Source organism: Vicia villosa, linkage group LG4, assembly GCF_029867415.1.
Source record: "Vicia villosa cultivar HV-30 ecotype Madison, WI linkage group LG4, Vvil1.0, whole genome shotgun sequence".
NCBI classification, from domain to species: Eukaryota; Viridiplantae; Streptophyta; class Magnoliopsida; order Fabales; family Fabaceae; genus Vicia; species Vicia villosa.
The window spans coordinates 170,271,880-170,297,408 of NC_081183.1; the positions used below are offsets into that span (position 1 = coordinate 170,271,880).

General features: G+C 34.8%; 3 protein-coding genes across 10 annotated transcripts; 1 reads left to right on the forward strand and 2 right to left on the reverse strand.

Moving 5' to 3' along the window:
- Window positions 1-494: 494 nt before the first annotated feature.
- On the reverse strand, window positions 495-2,093 carry LOC131600264 (uncharacterized). 2 transcript variants are annotated; one of them, XM_058872449.1, is made up of 5 exons: window positions 1,937-2,093; window positions 1,508-1,654; window positions 1,311-1,392; window positions 1,104-1,220; window positions 495-879 (listed from the first exon to the last, which is right to left on the reverse strand). In XM_058872449.1, the coding sequence occupies exons 2-5, from the start codon at window positions 1,624-1,626 to the stop codon at window positions 829-831; spliced, it is 369 nt and encodes a 122-aa protein (XP_058728432.1). In that variant the 5' UTR covers window positions 1,627-1,654; window positions 1,937-2,093; the 3' UTR covers window positions 495-828. The 2 variants fall into 2 exon arrangements, with proteins under 2 accessions (XP_058728432.1, XP_058728430.1); XM_058872447.1 differs by having other exon boundaries at window positions 1,932-2,090.
- A 5,772-nt stretch (window positions 2,094-7,865) lies between these two features.
- LOC131595886 (fatty acid amide hydrolase-like) lies at window positions 7,866-12,428 on the reverse strand. 7 transcript variants are annotated; one of them, XM_058868406.1, is made up of 11 exons: window positions 12,033-12,426; window positions 11,906-11,955; window positions 11,195-11,258; window positions 10,760-11,112; window positions 10,327-10,436; window positions 10,223-10,255; window positions 9,997-10,055; window positions 9,098-9,227; window positions 8,902-8,979; window positions 8,649-8,796; window positions 7,866-8,286 (listed from the first exon to the last, which is right to left on the reverse strand). In XM_058868406.1, exons 5-11 carry the CDS (start codon window positions 10,361-10,363, stop codon window positions 8,238-8,240), a joined length of 534 nt encoding a protein of 177 aa, XP_058724389.1. In that variant the 5' UTR covers window positions 10,364-10,436; window positions 10,760-11,112; window positions 11,195-11,258; window positions 11,906-11,955; window positions 12,033-12,426; the 3' UTR covers window positions 7,866-8,237. The 7 variants fall into 7 exon arrangements, with proteins under 7 accessions (XP_058724389.1, XP_058724388.1, XP_058724387.1 ...); XM_058868405.1 differs by having other exon boundaries at window positions 10,760-10,845; window positions 11,069-11,112; window positions 11,906-12,426; XM_058868404.1 differs by having other exon boundaries at window positions 11,906-12,426.
- Window positions 12,429-18,006: 5,578 nt separating this feature from the next.
- Window positions 18,007-19,983, forward strand: LOC131600265 (transcription factor ORG2-like). Its single transcript, XM_058872450.1, has 2 exons — window positions 18,007-18,379; window positions 18,450-19,983. Exons 1-2 carry the CDS (start codon window positions 18,086-18,088, stop codon window positions 18,888-18,890), a joined length of 735 nt encoding a protein of 244 aa, XP_058728433.1. The 5' UTR covers window positions 18,007-18,085; the 3' UTR covers window positions 18,891-19,983.
- The last annotated feature ends 5,546 nt before the right edge of the window (window positions 19,984-25,529 follow it).

Sequence of the window (25,529 nt, forward strand, 5' to 3'; positions counted from 1 at the left end):
TTAGAAGTTAAGATAGGATAGACGTGAATATGATTTAGAAATTTCATTTTGTTTACTTTTAAAACTTGGTTTAGAAATTCTAAATACTTTTATAATTTGATTTTGATGGAACTTGTTTTGATGGGATAAGACAAAGTTTATTATAATTGAGTATAATTGTTCCTTTAAATTGGTGTATTTTTCTCTTTTTAAGCATTTATGTATGTTGTTAGAATTTATATTCACTATATACATTTTTTTTTTAGTCTTCACAATAGCGGTCATCCTGCTATCCATTGTAGTATTTTGGAGGTATAGCGTGACGTTAACAACCTATGTTTTGTGTACTCAGAACACAATATCAGTATTTTTGATAATGCTAAAAGTCATTTTCAGCATTCTGAAAATGCTACTGTAACTCACAACCTTCATTAGTGATGGAAATGAACAAACATGAATATAATAGATTGGTGGCAGTGAGAAGAAAGTTTATATGAGACTCATAAAACCAAAAATGAAAACTGAAATTACTTTCATTAAATACACCTACATGTAGCCTGTTTTAACAATAAAATCTGAAGCACTTAACACTTACAGGGAGCATTTGACTATTTATATATCAAAGAAGGGATGGAAAATAAAATATGATACAAGTTTTGATGCTATCCTAAAAGAGAAAGAAAATGATTTATCTACTTTGTTCAGTATTAAAAAAATAAAACAAGGGTATAGAATATAAAGCATTTCAAAACCTGACAAACTCAAACCTCAAGTTTTCTCATTTGGGTTTACATGCTTTCTTATGTTCTAAGCTTTCGACTTTGTCATTACCTCTTATGATTTTATTGGTTACCCACTTCCATCAAGCTGTCCATGAGAAAGGAGGTGTGCCATGTATTGCTGTAACGAGTCCAACACATTGCAGTTAAAACAAAATATAATGAGCAACATCAAGTAATTTGTACTAGATTCTAAACAGGAGTTACATAAAAAACTGAAAGCATTTAACTTTTATGAGATTGGATAAGAAATAGGATTCATATATCAATATCTTTAAGGATTAAGTGGAAAAAAGCTCTTATTCTTGATTTAACACAAGATAAAGAAAAGATATTGAAGCTCACAGCATGATAGGCATATGGTGATTTCCCTTGACGCTCAAAGTGTTTTTCCATGACACAAAACTCAAATGCGCCCCACTCTTCAGACTCAAAACAGTTTCCAAGAGCAGCTTTGTATAACTGACAACAATTTTAAACACTACAGTCATACTCAGGACTAAAATAACATCAAAATAAATGATACTTTTCAGATTCTATAATGAAAAAGACCTTGGTGGTGTCAGTTAAGAGCTCGGTACCAGCTGGGTATGATGCATAGTATTGATCAGCTCTAGAATATCCAGCTCTAGTTCTGCAAAACCAAAATCACAATCGACACGCTATAGATTAACACGAGAACCAATAAATAAAACCCAAATTCTAGTTATAGCAGTAAGAACAAGTTTCTTTAGCAGTGTGCAACCCACGTATTGTTAACATAAGCATAGATGATAAGCATGGTGAAACCGTAGAAGCCAGCAAAAGATACGGATCTTCGAAGCTTCTGAATCTTTAATATCTCTTTGAATTCATCATAGAGCCTCATGGATAGTGATAAGAAGTTACCCTGAAAACTGAAGGAAGCAAACATTCAGTGTAACATTTATTCAAACAGTTGGTGTGCATAAAATGGGAAATTCAATTGGTATGCATATTTGATTTAGACATAGTAATGTATTTGAGTGAAACACATGGATAGCTGTGTAGATATTATAAATTCGATATAATCAAATAAATTACTACGTATAAAGAAATTCAAAATTTTGAAACAAGTGTGAAACGAAAGAGAGGAAATATATGATTTCATTGTTGCTTTGAGATATAAGAATAAGTGAGAGAGGGAGATAGTACTGCACGACTCTGAAGATTGCGTTTGAGAGTTAACCGTCGTCGGGGGAAGGTATCGGCGGAGCCCCGGCACTGAACTGTGTAACAATTACACCAACTCCAACAGTATGTTCCGTTTTGAGAAGAAAGTGAGAATAAAGAGAAAAGAGAAATTGTCGAAAAAGTAAAAAATATGTATTTTATTGTTTTGAAATAACAAAAATATATTTAATCCCCGAAAAACTAATACTTTTGTTCGTTTAAGAATATGAACAATAGTTTATAAATTCAACATCTTTTTTTCTTCTTCACTTTTTATATTCCACATCATATTCTCTTTCTTCCACCTAATAATTCAACACGTGTTCAATTTTTACTCACTACATTACATTAGTTTTGTTTAATAAAATTCAACACTCTACCCTACCACCATTCACAACACACTAAAAATCTAAATATTCACAAAAAAAAACCAATAAGAATTTGCAAAATATTTTATGTGGTCTCACTCCCGCCTCATTCAACATGTTGAATGTTTTCAACACCAATTAATTCATCTCATTTTCAACACTTTATTCAACACCTCATTGCAAGCATTCAATTATTGAAAAAATTATTCAACACCTCCATTATACATAGGGGTGGAAATAGGTTGGGCCGAGCTAGGCTTTACCAAGCCTAGGTCTGGCCTGTCAAAAAAATCGAAGCCTAAGCCTGGCCTTTGGCCTGTCGTAGGCTTATTTTTAGGCCTGAGCCTGGCCTTTTCGAAGGCCTGGTTTGCCTGTTAGCCTACATAAAAGCCTATTTGTTTTGACATACTAACTAAAATAATGTTTAAATAGACTAACTAACAAAATACCAAGAGACTAAAAATTTATTTGCATTGACTTATTTTAACTTACCTATTAGCATAAGTTCTGGGAGACTATTTATTTAAGAGAACTTATGAAAACAATGTTCATCAGGTGTTTTCATCTTATTTTCAAAAGCTCTTTAAGATAACCAAGTTTTATTTATGTATTTTAATTCAAAGTACAACACATAACATAATAATAATAATAACAAAATTATTCATATTTATTTAAATAGGCCGGCCTGATAGGCTTAAAAGGCTTTTTTTTTGCCTGAGGCCTAGCCTTTTTAACTAAATAGGCTTATAAAAAAGCCTAGGCCTTTTCTATTTATAAAAAATGTGTGGCCTGGCCTGAGCCTTTATAGGCCAGCCTGTAGGCCCCTGTTATCAGCCTGGCCTATTTCCACCCCTAATTATACATAGCCTAATAACCACAGACACAAAATTAAGCTCTTGACATATTGGACAAATGGCCTAATAGGGATCGAACTCATGCCCAACCTAGGGCGGTAAAACGACTGCGATCCGCCGACCGACTCCGCACCCCTAAAAAATGAGGTTGGATTGAAATTGTGAATTTGTCGTCCACTAAAGTTCGTCCCGCCAAAATCTGTCATCCTCCAAAGTTGTTCCGTCAAAACCTGTCGTCGTCAAAGCTCGTCTCGCTTATTTCTTCAATTTATTCCATCTTAAACTCGATTTTTTTTATTAATTCAAATAATTCAAATTCTCAATTATTTTATTTTATATATTTATTTGTAGGCTTAATACATCATTTGGTCATTTAGCTTAATTTTATGTTTCACTTTAATCCTTTATCTAAAAAATGTTACATGTTAGTCCCTTATAAATGATTATGTTAGTATATTTGATCATATCCGTTAAATTTGGTAAAAAAAAACGTTAACTAGGTGGCAATCTAGTTGGATTTATTTCACTATCTGACTTTATTATTATATTATGGGTGCTTTCCACGTGGATTTAAAACATAATATCGCTCTCTCTTCTTTCATCCCAAAACTCTAGCCGCCAACATCTTTTCTATTCTCCTCATTCTCACATATGTTTACATTCCAAAAACTTTCTTCATTTTCTTCTCCATTGCTGCTCATACCTTCAAATTTTAAACAACTCTAAGTATATGTAATGACGGAAAAATCACCGGCAGAGAATTGGATTCTGTCTTGCATCAACTGAAACGGAGGTCGCGGTGAAGCTTGATGTTCTTTTGCAACTGCTATATCTCAGATCTCAACTCCATATTTACATAATCAGTAACATTTTTTTTGAATGGTACTTTCTGAATCTCAGATCCAGCATTTTTTTTAGATTTATTGATTAAAATGTAATTGGTATTATAGATCTTGAATGGTACTTTCTGAATCTGAGAAAAAAACATTTTTGGTTTAGATTGTTATAGATTTTTCTTTGTTTGGATTTTGGTGTTATATTTCTTTGTTTGTATTTCGTTATATATTATTGGTTTTCTCTTATTGATTGAATGAATTATGTGTGATATTTATGTTTACAAGTGTAATATTTATTAGTTCTAATGCTCTGTTTGTGGTAAGTGATAATGTTTCTATATTTTTAGAGTTTATAAGTGGTAATGTTTGGTGTATTCTACTTGATATTAAGCAACAATTAAAGACTTGCTTAGGGGATTGGTTTTGACTTTTCTCATCCAGAATTGAAACAAGTTGAATCAATTGATTGTGATTGTTTCCTGTTTTTTATAGATTGGTTTGAAGATTGGTGAATTATACAATATAATTTTAATACATCAAAATGTTTCAACAAATATCCTTTTTCTGCTATAAATTTGTGTGTTTGTTATGTAATTGTCTTTGTTTTAACATTAAGTGTGAATTGATTTTTGTAGGTATCATAATGACTTTTAGGACATTGTCTTTACATGATGACCTCTGAAGCACTTGATAAAAATAAAGAAGTTGGTGCAGTGGATGATTTATTATGTTAAGACTTTTCTAGAAATTGGGCCATTGTTGTTCATTATTCATTCAATTAGGAAGAGCATGTCAATCTTATTGTTGAGAGGCTTGAAAAAAATTTGTATAGTAACCAGCTTGGTTACTCTGTTTTAAGAGTATTTGTTAATTATTGTGATAGCAATGCAGTATTATATTTTTTCACATTATTAACAATTTGCGGAGGTTTTTAACCTCCGAAAATTAAATCTCTCACGTTTAAATGAAATAATAATTTTTTAATACTTATGTTGAGTCAGCTTATTAACAAATGTCTTGTTGTCATCACTACAAAAATAACTCCTATTTGCCAGGTGGAAATCATCCCGCAAATGTAAATATCACCCTGCAACACAACAGTTGCGAGGTGACCTACCCACCCTGCAAAAATGTTAGTCGCAACTTTTTGCAAGGGGATTTGCACCCCGCAACTTTGCCAGGTGCTTTTCACCCTGCAACGTTGCCAAGTTTAAAGCACCCCTCAAACACGCTTTCCAAGAGTTGCAAACAACTTCGTTTCTTGTGACAGCTTCGTTCAGAGCAGGTGCACAGTTGAGTCAGAGCAGGGATAACAGTGACTTGCGGGGTGAAATTCACCTAGCAATATTTGAATATTCAAAAACTTGCAGGATGAATTTCACCTGGCAAATATTTTGAGATACCATGATTAGTCCACCTTGCAAATTATAACGTAGATAATAAAAAAAAATTTATATTATTTTAAATATTTAAATTAATATTTAGAATAATATAAATATAATAAATAATTTAAATTCATAAAAGATGAAGCTAAAATTAATATTTATAATATAAATATAATAAATATAATAAATATAATAAATAACGTAGATACGAATTCAACATATATTTTTTTTAAGCAAGATGAAGCTAAACTCATTGTTGATTTCACCAACTCAGCTTCATATTTAGAGACTAATTCAAAAGTGGTTTTGTAACTAGCTAAATGACCGAGTGCTCTAACAACAACTCTTTGTTCAATCCAACTTATTTTACCTTTTAGAAACTCTAACAATGGTGGTATAACACCGGATCGAATAGCTATCTGTGCAAACTCTTCTTTATGCATGATGTAAGAACCAATAATATGAGCAGCATAATAAGGTATGTAAATGTTTTGACTTTGAAGAAGCCGGTGTTTGTTTTCTGTACGGATCATTCAATAAATATCTTCTCTATATGTGCATTCAGAATCATATAAATTAATATTCTAACACTTTAACATATTTGTAAACAGAATCATATAAATTTTATCAACAAATTTCTAAAATATCATACTCAAATCAGATCATTCATATAATCAATTACAAAGAAATTAACTCACATGTGTACCTTAATAATGTATTGAAAGTAGAAAATGCAAAGAAATTTGAATGTAGCAACTGAATGTGTGTTGATTTGTAGAAAAAAAGAGGGTTTTAGGGTTTATGTTTGTGGAATATGTTGGTGTGTTGGTAGAGAAGAAAAGAAAGAGAGAAGGTAAATATTTTTCTGAAATGTTACGTTCAAGATCTATTTTTCCCCAATTCTATTAGAAATCTTACGAGGTTTAAATCACCTCGCAATAAAAAGAGATATTGCAACTTGCGACGTGCATTCCACCCCGCAATTAATCTGTCTGACAAACTTACCTGGTACTCTGTGCTATCATTAATTGCCAGATTTACTTTTTTCCAAAATTTTCAAAAAAACTTGCGGGGTGGTTTTCACCTGGCAACGTACAAAGACGTTGCAACTTGCGGGGTGTTTTTTACTTCGCAACATTTGTGTCAGTAAAAGCATCATACGGTCACCTGCCACCCTGACTTTTCAGTAAAAGCAATTTTTTATTTTCTAACAACTTTTTTAAAATAATGTTGCGGGGTGTTTAACACCCTGCAACTTGTTTTTCAAATTTTCAAACTTCCTTCCCTCCTTTGCGAGATGGAAAAACATTAATATTTATTTTTCCAAAAAAACTGAGTTGCGAGGTGTTATGCATCCCGCAAGTGCAATAATTTGCGAGGTGTTTTACACCTGGCAAATTCACCCAGCTAATCAACAGATTTCTTGTAGTGCATGTCACATAAGCAAAATTAACGTTTTTCTAAAAAATTTAACGGTAAGGACCAATTAGACTAACGGAACCGATTTTCAGGGACTAAAATTAACATTTTTTCAAAAAATTTAACGGTAGGGACCAATTAGACTAACGGAACCGATTTTCAGGGACTAATATGTAACTTTTTTAAATAAGGGACTAAAATAAAACCTGAAATTAAGTTAAAAAAATTTGAGAACTAATTAAGCCTTATTTGTAATATGCAATAAGTTCTACTTATGTTTAACTAATTTAAATACTTCCATAATTTTAATAAAGTAGTAAGGGTTTTATTGCATGATATTCAACTGTAATACACTTGCCTATTTTTCATCGGTTGAAGAAATATCACCTAATACTAAATCAATGTGTATTAATTCCCGGTAACATGTTATTTATTTTTAGGTGGACAGTAATATATATCAACCTTCTAGTCTTTGTTATAATTGGTTAGTTAACCATAGTTAGTCCGTCATTTAAATATTCTATACAACTAACCATATGTATTGACTTTGTACATATTCCTTAATCGAGATGAACGATAACTAGAATTTCATTTCACTAATTTACAATTGCGTTGAATTTATATAGCATATATCACTACAAGAAAATTGACTTTTTGTGACTCTCAAAAAGTGTCACTAAAAGTCAATAATCCGTAGGTAAAAGTCTTGCAAACATTGAGTGACGCCCACCCCTAGCGTCAATTATAAGGGGGTGTAGTGCTACGGTGTAAGAAGTGTCACGATAGCTTTTAGCTACGGGCAAATATTTACCTGAATGTCACTATATCATAGGTTAGTGTTACAAATATTTCTATTTTTACCTACAGTTTTTGTTTTAATAGGTGTCACTAGAACTCTATTAAATAATATTTTTTTAGTTTACAAAAATATAATAAAATTATAAATTAATTTTTTTTTATAATTGAATATAATATTAAAATTCAATTACTCGATAAAATTTTTTACGATACATTTTCTATTATTTCAATTTAAATATGACAAATTAACTTAATATTAAAATTAAACTATTATATCAATTTCAATTAAATTCAAATATTTCAATATAGTAACAAAGAATTTCAACTACATTTTCTTATTTTTTTGTTTGAATAAGTATAACTATAAAGACCCCTATTTTGTATGAATCTAATCAATGACCAAGTAAAATATTCAAGAGGATTCAACATAAGCACCAGCTTTATTTAGTGTAAACCCACGGGAAACGGTCCACTCGAAGTACCAGAAGCACCAGCTTTATTTAGTGTAAACCCAGAAGCACAAGCTTTTCCCAAAGATTCAACATAATCAAGAGGATTTGTAACCATCAGGCTCGAAAGCATTGATGGAGTCCACCCGACAGAAGTAGTACATTAACTACTCAGTGATTCAAGCTGGTGAAGTCAGCGAGAGTCTTACGAATGCAACCAAGATTTTCCTGAAACAGAGGCATATGCAAGAACATAAACTGGTACACACTAAATTAATTCGAAACATAAATTGCTAATATGCATAAATTATTTCGGACAGAAGTAACATATACCCGAGCAATCCTAATTCGAAACAGCAGCATAAGTATGCACGAAATATCATTCGTATCAACAGCAGCAAATATTCATGAAATTAACACGAAACCAGAACAGTGTATATGCAAGAATTGGATGCGTACGGAAATAGAAAACATGCATGGATTCAATTCAAAAAACCGAAACAACATCACTCACAGTTCAAAGGCACAAAATATGTAAACACAATATGAAAGAATGTAACACATGATGATGATGGTGGTGTTATTATTACCCATAGTGTGGGTTTATCCCACTAGTTCCAGACCCAAGTTCGTGCATATTGGATTTCCCAACAAGTATAGCACCGCATTGCCTTAAGCGCTTAACACAACATGCATCGTCTTTACAAGGCCTTTCCTTATGCATCCACTTCGTACCTTCTTGAACACACCATTATAAGATGCTTTAGTGAATTATGAAATTAGCAGCTTAATCATTTGAATAGATGATCCTGAGAAAATCATTAAAACAGTACACTGCCTTACCTGTTGTTGGATACGGTAAACAATCTATCTCGTCCTTTATTGCAACAGGTACTCCGTCTAGCACTGAGATTGGTTCCCCTGCAAAAAATATTATTGCATCAGATTAGCCTCTGAACTTGGCTGGGTACACATAACACGGAAGCATAAACGAGGAGTAAACGTAAGGATCCTGATCGGGTGAGATGTTATAAAGTACCTCTTTGATACCTAAGAGTAGATTCAGTTGCCTGTCTTAGTATATCATCAATATTGTAATCAATAAAGAATCCCATTTGAAATGGTGGTTTTGCGGATTCATCAATAGCAGCAACAAATCTTTCAGCAACCTGTGTAAATTAAATTAAAAAAAAAGGTTCAATTCAAAAAACCGCAAGGTAGTATAGAACAAAGGCAAGGTTCGGGAATGAAGGGTTGAAGATGGCTGAAACTTCAAGACTAAATAATCTGCAAGATGCAGTCAAACAAGTCATCACTCACAGTTTCAAGGAGCATACAAAGAATGACAAGAACTTGCAGCAGAACAATCAAAGCCCTCTAAATTCTAATAGTAAAGTATCATAAGTTACATTTATCTCATAGTTTTACTGAGCAAACTAAACAGAATTCTTTCACTTCTAAGAATTTAAGAATTTAAGATAAATAAATTTCAATTTAATCATTTAAATTGCTTAAAATTCTAAATTTCTTAAAAATAATTTCCATCTAACACGTCCAAACACACATCATAAGACACATTTCAACATTTGTCTCAAGGTAAAAATAAGTCTATCATATACAGGCTTTGAATTCTCTGCATTAGACTCCACCCAGCAAAACTAGCTCCACTCTTGTCAAGTAAATTGTGCACAACATAAACACCTTAAGAGGTGGGCTAAGAAATGACTTATTCGGGCTATTTTGTTTCTGTTTTGGTCCCAACCAATTTGTAAATTTGTTCATACTTCATATCAGTCAAGTGGACATCTTCCAAGTGATTACAAATTCACAATCTACTCATTGAGAAACTATGGCATTGTCAGGGTTACATACCAGCCAAAGAGAAAGGGAAGGTCAACTACCATCTATTTCATCTCAGCAAAGAAGTAGGATCTTCACCTTGTACATATGTTTCTCATTGGGTACCCTTCCAAAATTGCTTTCTCCATAACTTTTTCCTGATTAAAAAAATTTTGCATTTTGGTTTTACAATTGCGATATTTGAAAATATATAACTTAAAAATAAGAAAAAGCTTGAGTGAGTAAAAGCTTTGAAGATTTTTACTCTTTAAGAGTGATTAGTTAAACCTATCTTCAAAATGTGAAAATAATAAAGAAAATTTACCTGGATTAAATTCGTGATCATTCCAGGTCCACCCTGCAGTAACTCAAAATGTGAGAAACTAAAATAAAATTAATATAAATGCAGCAACGGTATTAATTTACCACCTGAAATTGCTTTTTTGTCCATGATATATCCTTCCATGTTTTAGAATGGGCAGATTGCCATTCTGTTGGAACCTGAATACTCTCTACATGTTGCAAAATCCTCAAGCTACCTGTAATGACATCAGATCCCATGTGAGTTTTAGGATATAAGAAAACCTAAAAGGAGAGTCTGAAATCTTGTAAGTTTGAGTAGAATAGATAATTAAAAATTTCATAACTTCAACATAGAACAAGAACTTTTCTATAGGCTACACCAGCACCTGCTGGTGAGTGACCAACGGTTTAAATGTATCAGAACCCTATATCATTGATTTAGTGTACAGCTTTCATGAGGCTTCATCAGCCACTCACATTTCCAAAAGAACTATTATGCAATGTTGAGTTCTATCCTCAATAACATTAAAATGAATAAATGAAAAGACAAGAAAAATACTTGTGATGAATGCTTCCTCCCAGATTTCATGTTCTAACCATGATGGAGCAACTTCACGAAATGGGATTCCTTCATTCTTGCATACCCTGCATATGCATTAATAGGGCCATAGAAACTTGTCTTGTAACCAGTCACCCAAAGGTTCAACATAATCAAAAGGATTCGTAACCATCAGGTGACAGTCCAAATATGTCATACAAGGGTTAATCACTATTAACTCAAAAAAGAGAAAAGAAACTATGTATAAAAGAATTTAAATCAGCGAATAAAGAAGTATTGAAAGCATATCATGAGCAAGATGACACTCACTTGCATCAGTTCTTCGTAACCATCTTTTGAAAACTTTTGTGGCTCTGAAAAAGACCAGAAACAAGTGAGTAGTTTAGTTACAATTGTATCCAATGAGAACCAATCTGAAATTTTAGAAATACTAACCTCCAATGGAAAAAATGCCCAACTTTTGGATTAACTCAATAGCCATGTTGATTGTGCCAATTGCCTGTATAATAGAAAGAACAATACCAAAAACCAAGACTTGTCAAACTCCAAACCATATTTAGAATAAAATTGATTTACTAGATAGTTGTAGGTATTGTAAGTTGAGTTGAGTTGAAACTATGAATGGAGAATTGCATTGGATTTGTCTCCGTCGTGAATGGATCTTTGCTTCCGCGGAAGGAGAAAATGTAACTTTAGAAATACTCCTCAGAAGTAACAAAATCTAGATTCCATTAGTATATAGGTAATGTTGAAATGAATTTACTGCTACGTAACTTTACGTAAATATACAAAATCTAGATTCCACTCATAAACATTTCCAAGGGGTCTCAAGTACAACACTTTACTCAAAGTGCAGGGGTCATCAACTACATTGATAGTGAAAGCAGCAACAGCCATTTCCTTAGTAAATACACATGCAATTGGAAACCGAAATTGGTGAATGCAAGTAATTACCAACAATAAATGAATACACAACTAGAAAAATAACAACGGTCTTCCTCAGCATGACAAAACTAACGCATAACCATGAACTCAAATTCAATAACAAGTATAAATTAGTGACAAAAACAACAAATTTTAGATGAAATCAATAGTCAGATAAACATTCAAAAATACGTTTAAACTAGTTTTAAAAGTTTATAGTACCTGATTTGTGTCGGTGACGGCGAGGCGCATATAATGGCGATGTCTTCGACCTTAAAGGCATGAAAAACATCAAATTGAATTATTTTAACTACAACTCCTATAACATGATATGATAAACAGAGCTCACACAAAAGATTTGATGATTGAGCAATTCAAATGATTGATTTTGATGTTGAAACAATTCAGATCTGATTGTTAAGGTTTGAGCAATTGATACGATTCAAGTGATTTAGGTTGAAGCTAAAAGAGTTGAGATTGAAATAAGGACGAGCAATTTTGAGGTTTACGCGATTTGAACGATTTTGAGGTTGAGCGATTGAACAATTTTAGGGTCGAGCGATTGAACGATTTGGGGAAAAAGCAACATTGGAGAACTTCCGTGAGAATCGATTTGAGAAAAAAGCGCGTTTGGAAAAGCGCTTATATGAAAGTTCTTTGCGTTTTGTCGGCACGAGAAAGAGAGAGACGAGTGGCACGTTAGGAGAAAGTTCTTCGCATTTTGTCAAAAGAGAGAGATCTGAGTTTAAAATAATAATAATAGTAATAATAAAGATAAGTAAAATTGAATAAATAAAACTATTAAAATAAGAATTAGTGACAATTTTTGTTGTCTGTAGGTAAAACATTAAAAAATGGCTGTCACCAAAGGTCATTTTTCTTGTAGTGATAGATCCTAAATATTATTTTACTAAAGAAAAACTTGGATGTTGGTCAGCACAAGTCTTCGTTAGTTGAAAGCTCAAAGTCTCTTGCAAATAATGTACAAGAATATTGAAGTTCAAAAATTGCAAGAAAAAAGTCGTATGGCTTAGCTTACCACAAATTTGAATATTTCTATTTGATCATGTACATGCTACTGAACGTCACATGCATCATAATTCGAATATTCTTTCATCAATTCATCAACTAGCCTTAATTAAATGGAACGTGGAGATTAGATGCTAATACACTAAGAGCACGTGTCTGCCATGCATCGGCTCGTGCAGTAAGTTTGAACAATCTGCTAGTTGTTTTGTGTACTGCCGCGTATTTGGATTGAACGATCTGCAAATGTTTATTTAAAGAAAAATAAATATGTTTTCAGTGAGGGTTTACATTAGTGATAATTTTATCAGTGAGGGTTAGTAAAGTCACACTCGTATGCGTTGTAAATTCTAAATTGTGTATATGTTTTTTGTGTGATCATTTTCTTACATAGTACTTTAACATGTTTCTTACTCAATGTCCATCAAAAACCATTTAAGGTGATTACATTACATTTGATTAGTATGATCGTTTAATGGTAATTGATAATCAAACTTGATTGGCAGATCTTAAGTCATTATTCTCTCAATTAATCATAAAAGCAATATCTTTCGTATCTTAATTCAAATATTTCTTCTCTATTAGTTTTGGACACATATTAAACATGGCCTATCAATTGCTTAAGCTCAATTTCGTTCAGCTGGATGAGTTGCAATTTCGGACAGACTCTATTGGATACAGGCTACAACCCGATCCACCTCCAGTTAAATAGATCGGACATGTACACAACCCCTTAGAGTATGAGTTATTAACGCGAGAAATGTTTTTCTAAAATATACCGAGAGATCAGACATGTACACAACCCCTTAAGCATGAGCCATGTAGTAGCGAAATGCTTTCTTGAGACATACTGAGATATCTGACGTGTAAAAAACCCCTCAAGCATGAACTGCGTAGGGCCAAAATGCTTGGATAAAACCGACTAACGATTTTGCGGCGCACCTCAATGGACAACATTCCACCTACACTGACGTGATAATTACAAAATGCTTTGGGAATAGCAGTAACTCATGGCATATTCCTACTTCCTTAAGAAGATAACTTAAAATACATTTATCCATTTGTTAGTCACTCAATCCTATAAATAGAGTTGATGGTTTTTCATTTCCTTTATCTCACATAGTTGCAACAAGTATCTCCTGAATTCTTGTAATACCAACAACCACTCATAAGACTGGGTAACAGTCTATTTCCGTTGTACTTTTCATTTTTATATTATGGTGTTTAATCGAGAGTGTGGTCCATTTGGGTGGGTCATAGATCCCCGAAAACAATGTGGACAATGTGAGTTATGGACTCAATGTTTGATGAGCACAAAATAGGGTATAAAGAAATCATATTGGAAGTTTGTACAAATGGAGCTTTTTGGTAGTTACAAGAAAACGTCTAGTGGTAATGACACTTAATTAGTGTCTTCTCCCTCAAGTCAGCTTAGATTCACCATGGTGTTATCAACCATTAATCAGAGCTCCTTTTGTGAAGAGGCTACAAATATTGATTTGATTTGTCTTGAAAATGATTGGGTACATGATTTTCAGTTAGACCTAGAGTTATCCAATACTGGATATGATATCGACATGATATTGGATTCGTGAATGTTCGGCAAGAAGATCGACATGCGGCTGCCTCAAGTGTTGAAGGAAGGCATGTTGATGATAGGTTTAAATGAGGAAATGACTTTCACCACCAAGTATCTTACTTTTATGACCTTGGAGTTCCTCCCCTCTAAACATCGTCAACATCGAGACGTATCCTTAGACTTACACCTGCTCCCCTAAAAAACTACTAGTGAGCCTCTAAAAGGTTGTAAAAGCTCGGGTTCTATCTTTAAACCTTCAAATACATCCCACTAGAGGACATCGATCGAGCAGCCAAGGTCCATAAGGACTCTTTTTACAGTCCATCTTTGCATCTATAAGCTAATCAACATGGGATCACTTTCGTGAGGTAGGAATACTTTTGCATCTATATTGGAAAAACTAATCTCTAGTGAGGTAATTCTGCTTTCTGCGGGTTATGTACTCTCCATATGCATTATTTGACGGACATATCTCTTTCTTAAAGAGATAGACTTTCTTCCTCCTTGCGAAGCTTTTTGCAATCATATTCAAAGTGTGATTTTCTTGGCTAGGATCATGTCTTTCTTCAAGACTCTTATCCTTTCTGGGTTGGGGTGTTCTCTTGTGGCTTGCCCTTGACTATGGTGCTCTTATTTATTGATTATAGGAATTACCTATACATATATGTGCATGTGGTCTTCCTGGTTTAGCTTTTCAATCTATCACTTAGGTTATGACAATCATTTGCAGGGATACCTTATATCCTATGATACTTGCACCATTTATATGGCTCGCCTCCTATTATGTATCCTTTAGGGGCAAGGGGTTTGGAAATGACCTTTATGTGGTAGGTATCCTGGAGGATTTATTCTCTCATTGTGTTCAGTGGGGTGAAATGCTCTAATGGCCTTTTAGAAGGCTTGATTTCAACTTTCTCTTGAATTGGTGTTATATTATGGTTTCTTCACTTGCTGGGTACTTTAGAATTTCCACTACCTCGTTCACTTAAATCTCGAGTTCTCTTTTAGACATTGCTTTCTTCTCCTTTGATATAGCATTCCACTCTAGCTACGATCGCTTCCATCGAGGTTATCGATTTCTAGACAAAGGACTCATTGATGTGCATGGCTTTGAAGTCATTTTGGAAAGCTCCGACAAACATCTCTTAGTTTGGATTGGCGACCTTAATGGTCTCCTAATTGAATATGGTCAAGTACTCAGGAAAGGACTGGGAATAACCTTGGATAGCATTGAACAAACCCGTTTCAAAAACCTTTTTTTGTGCTTGCTAGGCAAGAAATCATGGACCATCTCTGTTGTCATATCCTGGTAACTTGACACTGATAGCCTCAATAAGATTATATACCACCAAAAGACAACTTCCTTAAATGTCCAAACCATCAACTTGCACTTCAGTGAGTCATCCACCGTGATAATATTCATCTAGGTGTTGATTGAGATTATATACTCCAAAGGACCGCTCTTGCTGTCAAATAATACCGCTTATGGTGGTTTGAAATTATCTAGGATTAGATCATCCCAAATTATGCAACGAGTGGTTGGGGATTCTTGGGCTCTTCTTGCTCGGCCAACTCTAGCTCAAGGTGTTGCTACTATAGGTCACTGACACTCTTTTGTAGTGTTTCGTAGTTGTTCTATAGCAGCTAGCATCTTTATTATGGTAGCTCAATCGTTAGTGTTGTTATTGGTGACAACCCTCACCGTTGTGAGATGGGATCAGACTATTATTGGGATTAATTTGTGTGGTCCATGTCAATTTTACTAAGCCCCATAATGGGTATCAAATGTACTCGTATAATTACACCAATGATAACTTTATCGGTGAGGTTCAATAAGGTCATAGTTAGATGCTTTATGAGTTGCGTATTTATATTTCTTTTGTGATCATCTCCTTATATAGTAGTTCTGATCGGTTCCATACTTAAGGCCCATCAATGTCCATTTAAGGTCATTGTCTCTTATTAGTGTGATCTCTTAATGATAATTAGAAATCATACTTGATTTCCATATCCTAGGTCATAATGCTCTCAATCAGGCATAAATGTGATATCTCTCGTATCTTAACCCAAGAATTTGAAAAAATTTAAATAAATATTTAACTATTTTCTCTATCACACATGGTCATGTAAAATAATATCACAACGATAAGTTATGCCTATCACTTATAAAATACAAGGAGAATTGAAATCCGCTTTAATAAAATCAAATTAAAATAAATTATTGAATTTAATTAAATTAAAATAAAGTAGCAATTGATTATTATTTAACTTTCAAAATTAAAAGTAACAAATGAGGTATTTTAGCGAGAAATCTTTAAAAATAGATTAAAAATAATTAAATTATGAGTATATTTAGAGAATGTGACTTTCATCTTTAAAGTATAATGAGATTTTATAGAATGTTGTCTCAAAATGAGTAATTGATTCCATCCTTGTATGTGGAGTCATTTATCTTTCATGATTTTTAGAATATTACAATGTCATTTAAAAAATGATTCATATAGAAAGAGTAAATTGTTATATCAAAATAACAGCTCTATTTTTTACTCAAACCAAATTAGCTCATTTATATTACACCCGAAAGAATTATACCATGAGTTACACTCGCTCATAAATTCATTTCGAATGATTATTTTTTAAAATCTAATTTTGGATTGAAACATATTATCATGTAGTTAAATAAAATAGTTTAAATAAAATAGTAAAATACTTACGATTTGATTCGATTTTGGATGATATGTTAAAAAAATTCAATCTGATCCAATCCAATTAAATACGGTTTAATTTGTATCAGTTTTGAATATCCAAATTACAAATTATATTTTTATTAATATTATAAAAATACTAATAAATCATAGATTTGATATAATATATATTATATAGTATATTAAATCTTAATATTATAAATTGAAAATGATCGATTATAGTTGAAATAATAAAAATAAATAGATTAAATTAAGCTAATAGATTAGATAAAAAAAATTAATTATCATATAATAATAAATTTATATAACATATCATACTAATAAAAATAAATAAGTACAAAATACATATACATGCAGTTCGGTTTGGTTTGGATCGATTTTGAAAAATCAATCCAAAATCCGATCCGAACCGTGCGGTTCTCACAAAATGACATTCAAACACATCCTATAAACTTCGGTTTTTTGCGGTTTTCGTTTTTTTATCGGTTTGCCGTTTTTATTTGGATTGGTTTGGATTTGAACACCCCTAAATTTAATGGCTAAAATTGATAAGCAATTATATATGGAGAGAGAAAATAATATTCATTAATTTTAATCATTAAATTGAGAAAAATTAATGGTCAAGCTATAGAGTAAGTCTTGATAACTTACTCTTAAGGGAAGAACATCCCTCCTATATCCATGTCACCATGATTTTACACACATAGACAAGAACTTAGATGCCACGTTTGCAGACATACGCTTGCATGCGCACCTGACAAATTCACAAGTGACAATAACTTAATGGCTTCCAATTGTCATCCTGCTCACAATATTTACTTAAAGTAATATGAAGATCTGTTAATATTTTAAAACTTTAATAGAATAGGACCATGTTCTTTAATACTTTATTTAAGATCATCAACTATTTAAAGTTTTAAAAACAAACAAGACTACTTTATATAAGCCTAGAAGAACACTGACCAAAAATATATTTAACTCTAATTTTTAGAAACATTAAAATATAAGATGCTTACATTGTATATATAGTTAATGTTTTTATAGGAAGCTTCATAATCAATTGTTTTCAATTTCAACTACCCCATCAACAATATGTTAGCAATATCATCACCTTCTTTGTTCTCATCAATTGGATGGCCCTTTGAAGAGCCCATAAGCCATAACCAGCATCAAAATCACTTCTTCAGAGACACTTCTGATCAATTATTTCACTTTCATCATCAACTTGACCCCGAAAATAATTCAACTGATCCATCACAGGCTACTAGTAGCGACCTTAACATGGTGAAGAAGCTCGTTCATAACGCTAGTGAGCGCGATCGTCGCAAGAAGATCAATAATTTGTATTCTTCACTTCGTTCACTTCTTCCATTGTCCGATCAAATGGTACTTGTTGTCCGTTTGTCTTCTATTTCTGTATAAATTTATATTGTCTAATATCAGTATTAATTTGCAGAAGAAGTTGAGCATTCCATTAACAATTTCAAGAGTCTTGAAATACATACCGGAGTTACAGAAACATGTGGAAGGACTGATTAAGAGAAAGGAAGAGATCTTATTCAAACTCTCACCGAAACGAGATAATCATGAGGTGAAGAATCATGGTCACAACTCAGGTTTTGTGGTTTCAAGTTGTAGGCTCAATGATAGTGAAGTTAGTATTCAGATTTCATGTTACACTCTCCACATGGTTCCACTATCTGAGATCTTGTTCTATTTTGAAAATGATGGGTTTCTGCTTCTAAATGTTTCTTCCTCTGAGACATTTGGAGGAAGAGTCTTCTATAATTTGCATTACCAGATGGATAAAACAAAGAGATTAGAATCAGATGATATAAATGAGAAGCTCTTATCAATAATGGAGAAGGAGGGGAAGTTTCATGTCAATAAAAGTTAGTTACATTGGTTTTCATTTTTGATGATCAAATGAACTCATATGTCCATTTTATATGATGTATGAAAAATTGTGTGTATAATTTAGCTCATATGTCCCTTCTATTTAAGTCACAGTTAATATTAACTAGTATTCATGTATTCAATTTTTATATTTTAAATTTTTTGTGGTTATGTTAATCTTTTTTCTATTTACTAGTTTATGTTATTTTCTTATTTTTGATTTGGTTTCGATTAGGTTGAGAGAGAGGTTATTTGAGAGATGGTTAAAATTGAAATCTTCTTGAACCTGTTAGATGAGAAAAGAGAATGGTTGCTATCTCCTTCTTTTATTCAACAAAGTATATAATAATTCCCTATTTTCTTTATCATTAAATTTGAATAGTGTATTTATTAAAAATATAATACGTGACAATTTCTTGTTGTGTATGTTTGTTAGAGATTTTTAAGGTTATTGCAGTGTTAGAGCAAACTTAGCAAGAGATGATGAAAAAGTATGTACATGGTGTTTATGCACAATGAATTGGATCTCTCTTGAGTTTTAAAGCTTAGAGCTTTCGGGTGTGGGATAGGTGAGGAAATCAAATCCACTTCCTCCACATATTCTCCTTAATTCCCTCAGTGAATAGTGATTCCTCCCGACTAATAGGGAGAACGATTTGTCACCCCCACTTTGATGGTCTCTTTTGACTAATATGTGTGATGTAACACCCTAATTTTTCGAGTTTACTTTACTAATAGGGTGTCATATATTCTCATCATACAACATTTTTAAAACTTAAATTATAAACATTTTAAACAACATTTCATAGTCTCAAATAGAATTAGCTTCAAATTTAATGAAATATTAGTCTTATAACAATTTAACAATAAGCAGAATAAAGAAATAATGATCACATCCCAAGTGTTACACTATCAAAACGACACCAAATACTAAACAGAACGCAAAAAATGATAAACAAAGAAAGCACGAGTCATCTTCCACTCAACAACATCTAAGGCTTCTCAGTCTCTCTTGAGTATCTCCATCATAGGTGTAAAGCTGACACAACAAGAAAATAAAGGGGGTGATAATATGCTCAAAATATGTAAGCGGTGCAAAAGAATGCAAGGATATATATGATCCACAATAATCAACAATTGATTATTCACACAACACAACAACGATCAATTCACAACGCAAATATGTATGCAGTGTGATTCAACTCCTCGACTTTATATGCATGTGGTACCAAAATTTTGGAAGCTCAGAGGTTTATTACTGAAATCATCCCATTGCTGATCACATCTCTGGACCATACGACACGCCACTAGTTTCATCAATCAACCCGATAACATTAACACCTAACTCATATATGATGCATGAATAACAATTAAACATCATACGAGATTTATCTCAACCTTCACATGCATAATTCAACAATGGTTCCATCTCTGAATCAAATATACCAGCATAACAACATCACAACATAAGACCACACAATACTCGATTCCATCTCCAGAACTGAACACTTTTATTCCACCACCATGATTCTTTACCCCTAGGTCTAAAATCTCTTAGTTTCACATATCATTTGCATTTTTTTTGTGGTTGTTAAAACCCTTCCTCCAAGATCTTGTATTGGAAACTTTCTCACCACTTGATCTTTGGCACTCTCATGTGCTTTTTTTTCTTTGCTCTCCTTTTAATTCTTATATCCATAACCAAAACTCTATGTTGGATATTCAATTTCTCTTCCGAAATAACTTTACAGTCCAATCAAATTTTCATATCCGACTCTTAATAAAAAAGAAATTTATTTGAGAACATGACAAAAGTCTAATTGGCAATACCCTTAAAGAACCACACTAATTAGAGTCAATTACTTTAAGTGTTTTTTTTTTTACTTTATGTACACTGGTTCCTAAGGGAATAAGGCCCTAGTAATTCAGAGTTTGTGCCGAGAGGTCATGACATTGACTAAGTATTAGTGTCACCAGGAATCGAATTTGATATTTCCCGAACTTTCGTCCTTAACAGGAGCTCGTTTACCACTCGAGTCCAATTGTTTAGTTTACTTTAAGTGATCTTTAATGGATCTTGAATGCAGTCAAAACTATTATTCTCCATCTCTTCGTCTTAATATACGAGTCTATTTAATCCAACAAAAAATACATACACAATTCACAGAATATATATGACTGTAACTTTATTGATCGATGGTTGGTAAAATTATTCCCGGTGTGCTCCTAGGAGTACCGTTTTATTTATTTTGTTCAAATAAAAACACACACATTGTTCAATCCACATACACAGCACAAAGAACGCAAACATGACTGGCAAGTTGCAACTAGGGAGAATAAAATGCAATAAAATAAACTTCAAACTTACGGCACGAGCCGATGCATGGCATACACGTGCTTTTACTATACTAGCATCTAATCTCCCCGTACCAGTTAATTAAGGCTGGTTGATGAATGATGAAAGAATATTCGAATTATGTGACGTACAGTAGCATGTGTACATGATCTTAAATTCTTAATAATAATATTCAAATTTGTGGTAATTAGCCATACGACTATTTTTTCTTGCGATTTTTTCAAGTTCAGTATAGTTGCATACATTATTTGCAAGAGACTTTGAACTTTCAACGAAGGAAGACTTGTGATGTGATGACCAGTATCCCAAATTTTATGTAGTAAAATAATATGAAAATTTCTTTATCAACCCCCATGTCTTCTTGGTCACCTCTGGTGAAAAACTCAAACTACTCCTAACTTCGGAAATACATTTCCGAAATGCAAGAAAAATGTGTTTTTGGAGATGCATCTCCGAAAGCGCCTTTTTTTAAAAAAAATTGCCTTATTTCGGAAGTTCATTTCCGAAAACAGCATTTCGGAAGTTCATTTCCGAAATACTGCGCGTTTTGCAGATTAAGCAAAACAGCCCCCTCCCCCTAATCATTTACCCAAACTCAAACTTTCTGCAAAAATTCTGCAAAAGCAAGTGTGAAGTAGCCAAACTCTTCTTCCAAACTCAACCAAACTCATCATCAAACACTAATTGGTAAGTTTCTCATTGTTTTTTCAAGTTTTAGATCCATTTGAATAAACTCTATTAGGGTGTTTAGAAACTGAAAAAATCACATTAAGATAGGTTATTACTGATATTAGGATGTTTAGTAGGCATAAAAATAGTTTTGGTTTAGGTTTTTGGGGTCTGCCATTGGAGGTTGCAGAGAAGTTCTGCGCAGGGGTGTTTCGGAAGTTCATTTCCGAAAACACCTCCATCCCAGTTTTCGGAAATGAACTTCTGAACTGTATCAGAAGTGCATTTTTTTTGTTTTTTCATTTGTCTCGCATATTAATCGATTTCGATTGTTTACAGGAACATGTCAGGCAACCAACCATCACGCATCAGACAGGGTAGGGAGACCCAGACTGCGTCGGCTAGACGCGAGCGGGCGGCGGCGCAGCTGGCGTCGACACAGGGACGGGGGCAGGGCCAGGGACGACGTGTGCGAGTTCCCGTGGGCGACGGAGAGGGTACATCTGCTTCAGGATCTAGGAGTCGGCTGGCTCGGGTATCTTCTTCCCGCCAGCGAGAGGAGGAGGAGGATGAGGAGGAGATGGCGGCAGTGCCCTACCACGAGCCGGAGGGGGTACCGGATGTTGACCCTCCAGCCGGGGAGGAGGATGAGCAGGAGGACGGCTATCCGGGAGGGCCCATTGACACTTCCGTGCTGATTCACTACCACGATCACGTCGCTCGGCGTATCTGGGAGGGAGAGGTATTTTTTATAAATTAACCGTTTATTTGTCACCATTTTTTATAATTTAACCGTTTATTTGTCGCTTATTTAATATATGTCGCTTATTTGTTTTTTTTGTAACAGGAGAGAGAGCCGTTGAAAATGGTGAACCACGCCCGGAAGATTTTCAGTTTGTTTAAACCAGCAGCTGAGTGGTTTAACGACCATGTGCGAGGTTCAGGGCTTAGCGGGCTCTGCATGACGGGGTACACCACCATCAGCACCGGCATGCAGGGGGCATTTGTGGAGCGCTGGCACAAGGAGACGTCCTCTTTCCACTTGCCGGTTGGGGAGATGACGATCACCTTGCATGACGTGCAGTGTCTTCTCCACCTGCCGATTAGGAGGCCGCTGTTGCACCACTCCCGGATCCAGAGGGTCGAGGCTATTGAGTGGATGACGCTCTATTTGGGCATGGAGCACGAGGTTGCTCACTTTGAGTGCGTCACGACATCTGGGCCTCATATCCGGTTCACCACACTGAGCGCTTATTTTGAGCACCACCTGGACGCGGCGGCCGAGGCCGAGGAGGCGGGTGACGAGCTATTCACACAGCATCACCGCGGCTGCGCTCTCCGGTGCTGGTACATGCATGTGGTAGGCGCTGCATGCTTTGTGGACAAGAGTGCAAGGTACGTCGACGTGACCTACCTCCGCTACTTCATGGACCTGGATACCGTTCACCAGTGGAACTAGGGGGCAGCTACTCTGGCATACATCTACCAGAAGCTGAATGAGGCCTCCAACTAGAGGACGAGGCAGTTGGTCGGATCCTGCACACTACTTACGATACGTTTTATTTTAATACATTATCGTATTTATTTATTTATTTATTTATGTTTCGTATTTACTTTTAATACATTATCGTGTTTCTGTTTCAGAGCTGGATCATCTCCTACTTCTCCCGCATCCACGGCTTTCACATCGATCCTGCGTACGTGGACGCCATGCCCAGGGCCTCCAGATACGTTCTCCAGAGGGGGAACGATGCGATGGGACCATATCGTGGATACCTGGACCGCACGATGCACGACGACGTCACCTGGAGACCGTTCAGCGACTACGCTCAGATTGTCCCCTTTGACGGCATTGCTCTATATTCAGGCTGGTTGGCATGCGGGACTACCATCATGGTCCGATATCTCCCTGAGCGGTGCATGCGTCAGTTCAGATTCGTGCAGCGGATACCCAGGTCACCCTTTGAGGCTGCTCCCGACACAGTGACCCGAGTGCAGCTCACTGTCATATGGGAGGACTGGCAGCATCATGTGGTACCTCAGGAGTACCGTCTCACTCGGGTCACACAGAACTGGCACAGTGAGGAGGGATACGTCACATGGTTCTATCGGGTGTCACATCCTCTGCTGAGACCCGACGTTCCCGGCGCTCCTAGGCCAGCACACGAGGGGATCCTGGAGAACCAGCAAGCCGAGGATGACCACGCCATTGATCTCATGCCGATCTGCCAGCGTATAGAGATGCTTGGGCGGGACGCGTTGGATCGAGGTGTCGTTCAGCAGGGCGGTCCAGAGGCTGTGGCTGTGATGGAGATGATCGTCACTGATGCGGGTCGTGCGGCGGGGTACAGGCGGCAGAGGAGGGTCCAGGGTGAGAGGGTTAGGCACACCCAGTAGTGGTCGGGTTTATTTATTTTTTGATTTCGGATTGTATCTTTCGCACAGTATTATTATTATTTTCGGCTTGTATATATTATTTGGATTTGATTTATCATATTAGTATTTTCAGTTTATCTGTTGCTTATTTTATTTGGCGTTTGCGTTTAATTAAAATGTGAGACTATAAAGATAAAACATAAAAAAAAACACAGTTTCTGCATAATTCGGAAGTTCATTTCCGAAGACACCCCCCATGAGGTGTTTTCGGAAGTTCATCTCCGAAGATACCCCCCATGAGGTGTTTTCGGAGATGCACTTCCAAATTGTGGAAATTTTTTTTAAAAAAAAGCGCTTCGGAAGTTCATTTCCGAAGCAGGGGTATTTTGGGATTTCCGCTGGGGGTGACCCCCATAGGGAGGTGGCTAAAGAAATTTTCAATAATATTTAGGATCTATATTCTATAATTCAACGCAATTGTAAATTAGTGAAATGCAATACTAGTTATCATTCATCTTAGTTAAGGAATATGTACAAAGTCAATACATATGGTTAGTTGTAACGGAAAATGTAAATGATGGACTAACTATGGTTACCTAACAAATTATAACAAAGACTCTAGAAGGTTGATATATTGTTGTACACCTTATTAATAAATAACATGTTAGCTAAAATTAATAAACATATGTGATTTATAGCTAGCTCATATATATTAGGAGGTGAGAAGCTTTTTATATATGGTATATGTGTAATGAATTGAATCTTCTTTCAACTTTAGAGTTGATATATTTATAGAAATTTTTGGGTATGAACCTCAGACTCCCAAGAAGCAGCAACCATTTCTAGGAGAGTGTCAAAGAGATAATTAATCCCTTATTATTTAAGAGAAGGTGGGCGACATATTTGAGAAATGGGCGTCACATCCAAATGAAAGGCCCTCAATCCAATAAACAGACGATTAGAAAGTTATTAATGTGATGTGTTACATCGTTCCCCTTTCATGTCGCCCCTTGTGGACCCTTTGAAAATATACTGATACACGGTCCCTCAAGCACGAGGACTTGGAAAGGACAAAGTGATTTAATCTTGCCTTCCTCTCCTTGTTTAGATGAGTCCCTCATAAAGGCCTAGGGCAAGCCCATCATGCATGAGATGGATCCCTCATGTATGAGACGAGTCCCTCTAGCTTGGGGCGAGTCCTTTCTGCCGGAGGCGAGCCCTATGCATATAGTCTGGGAT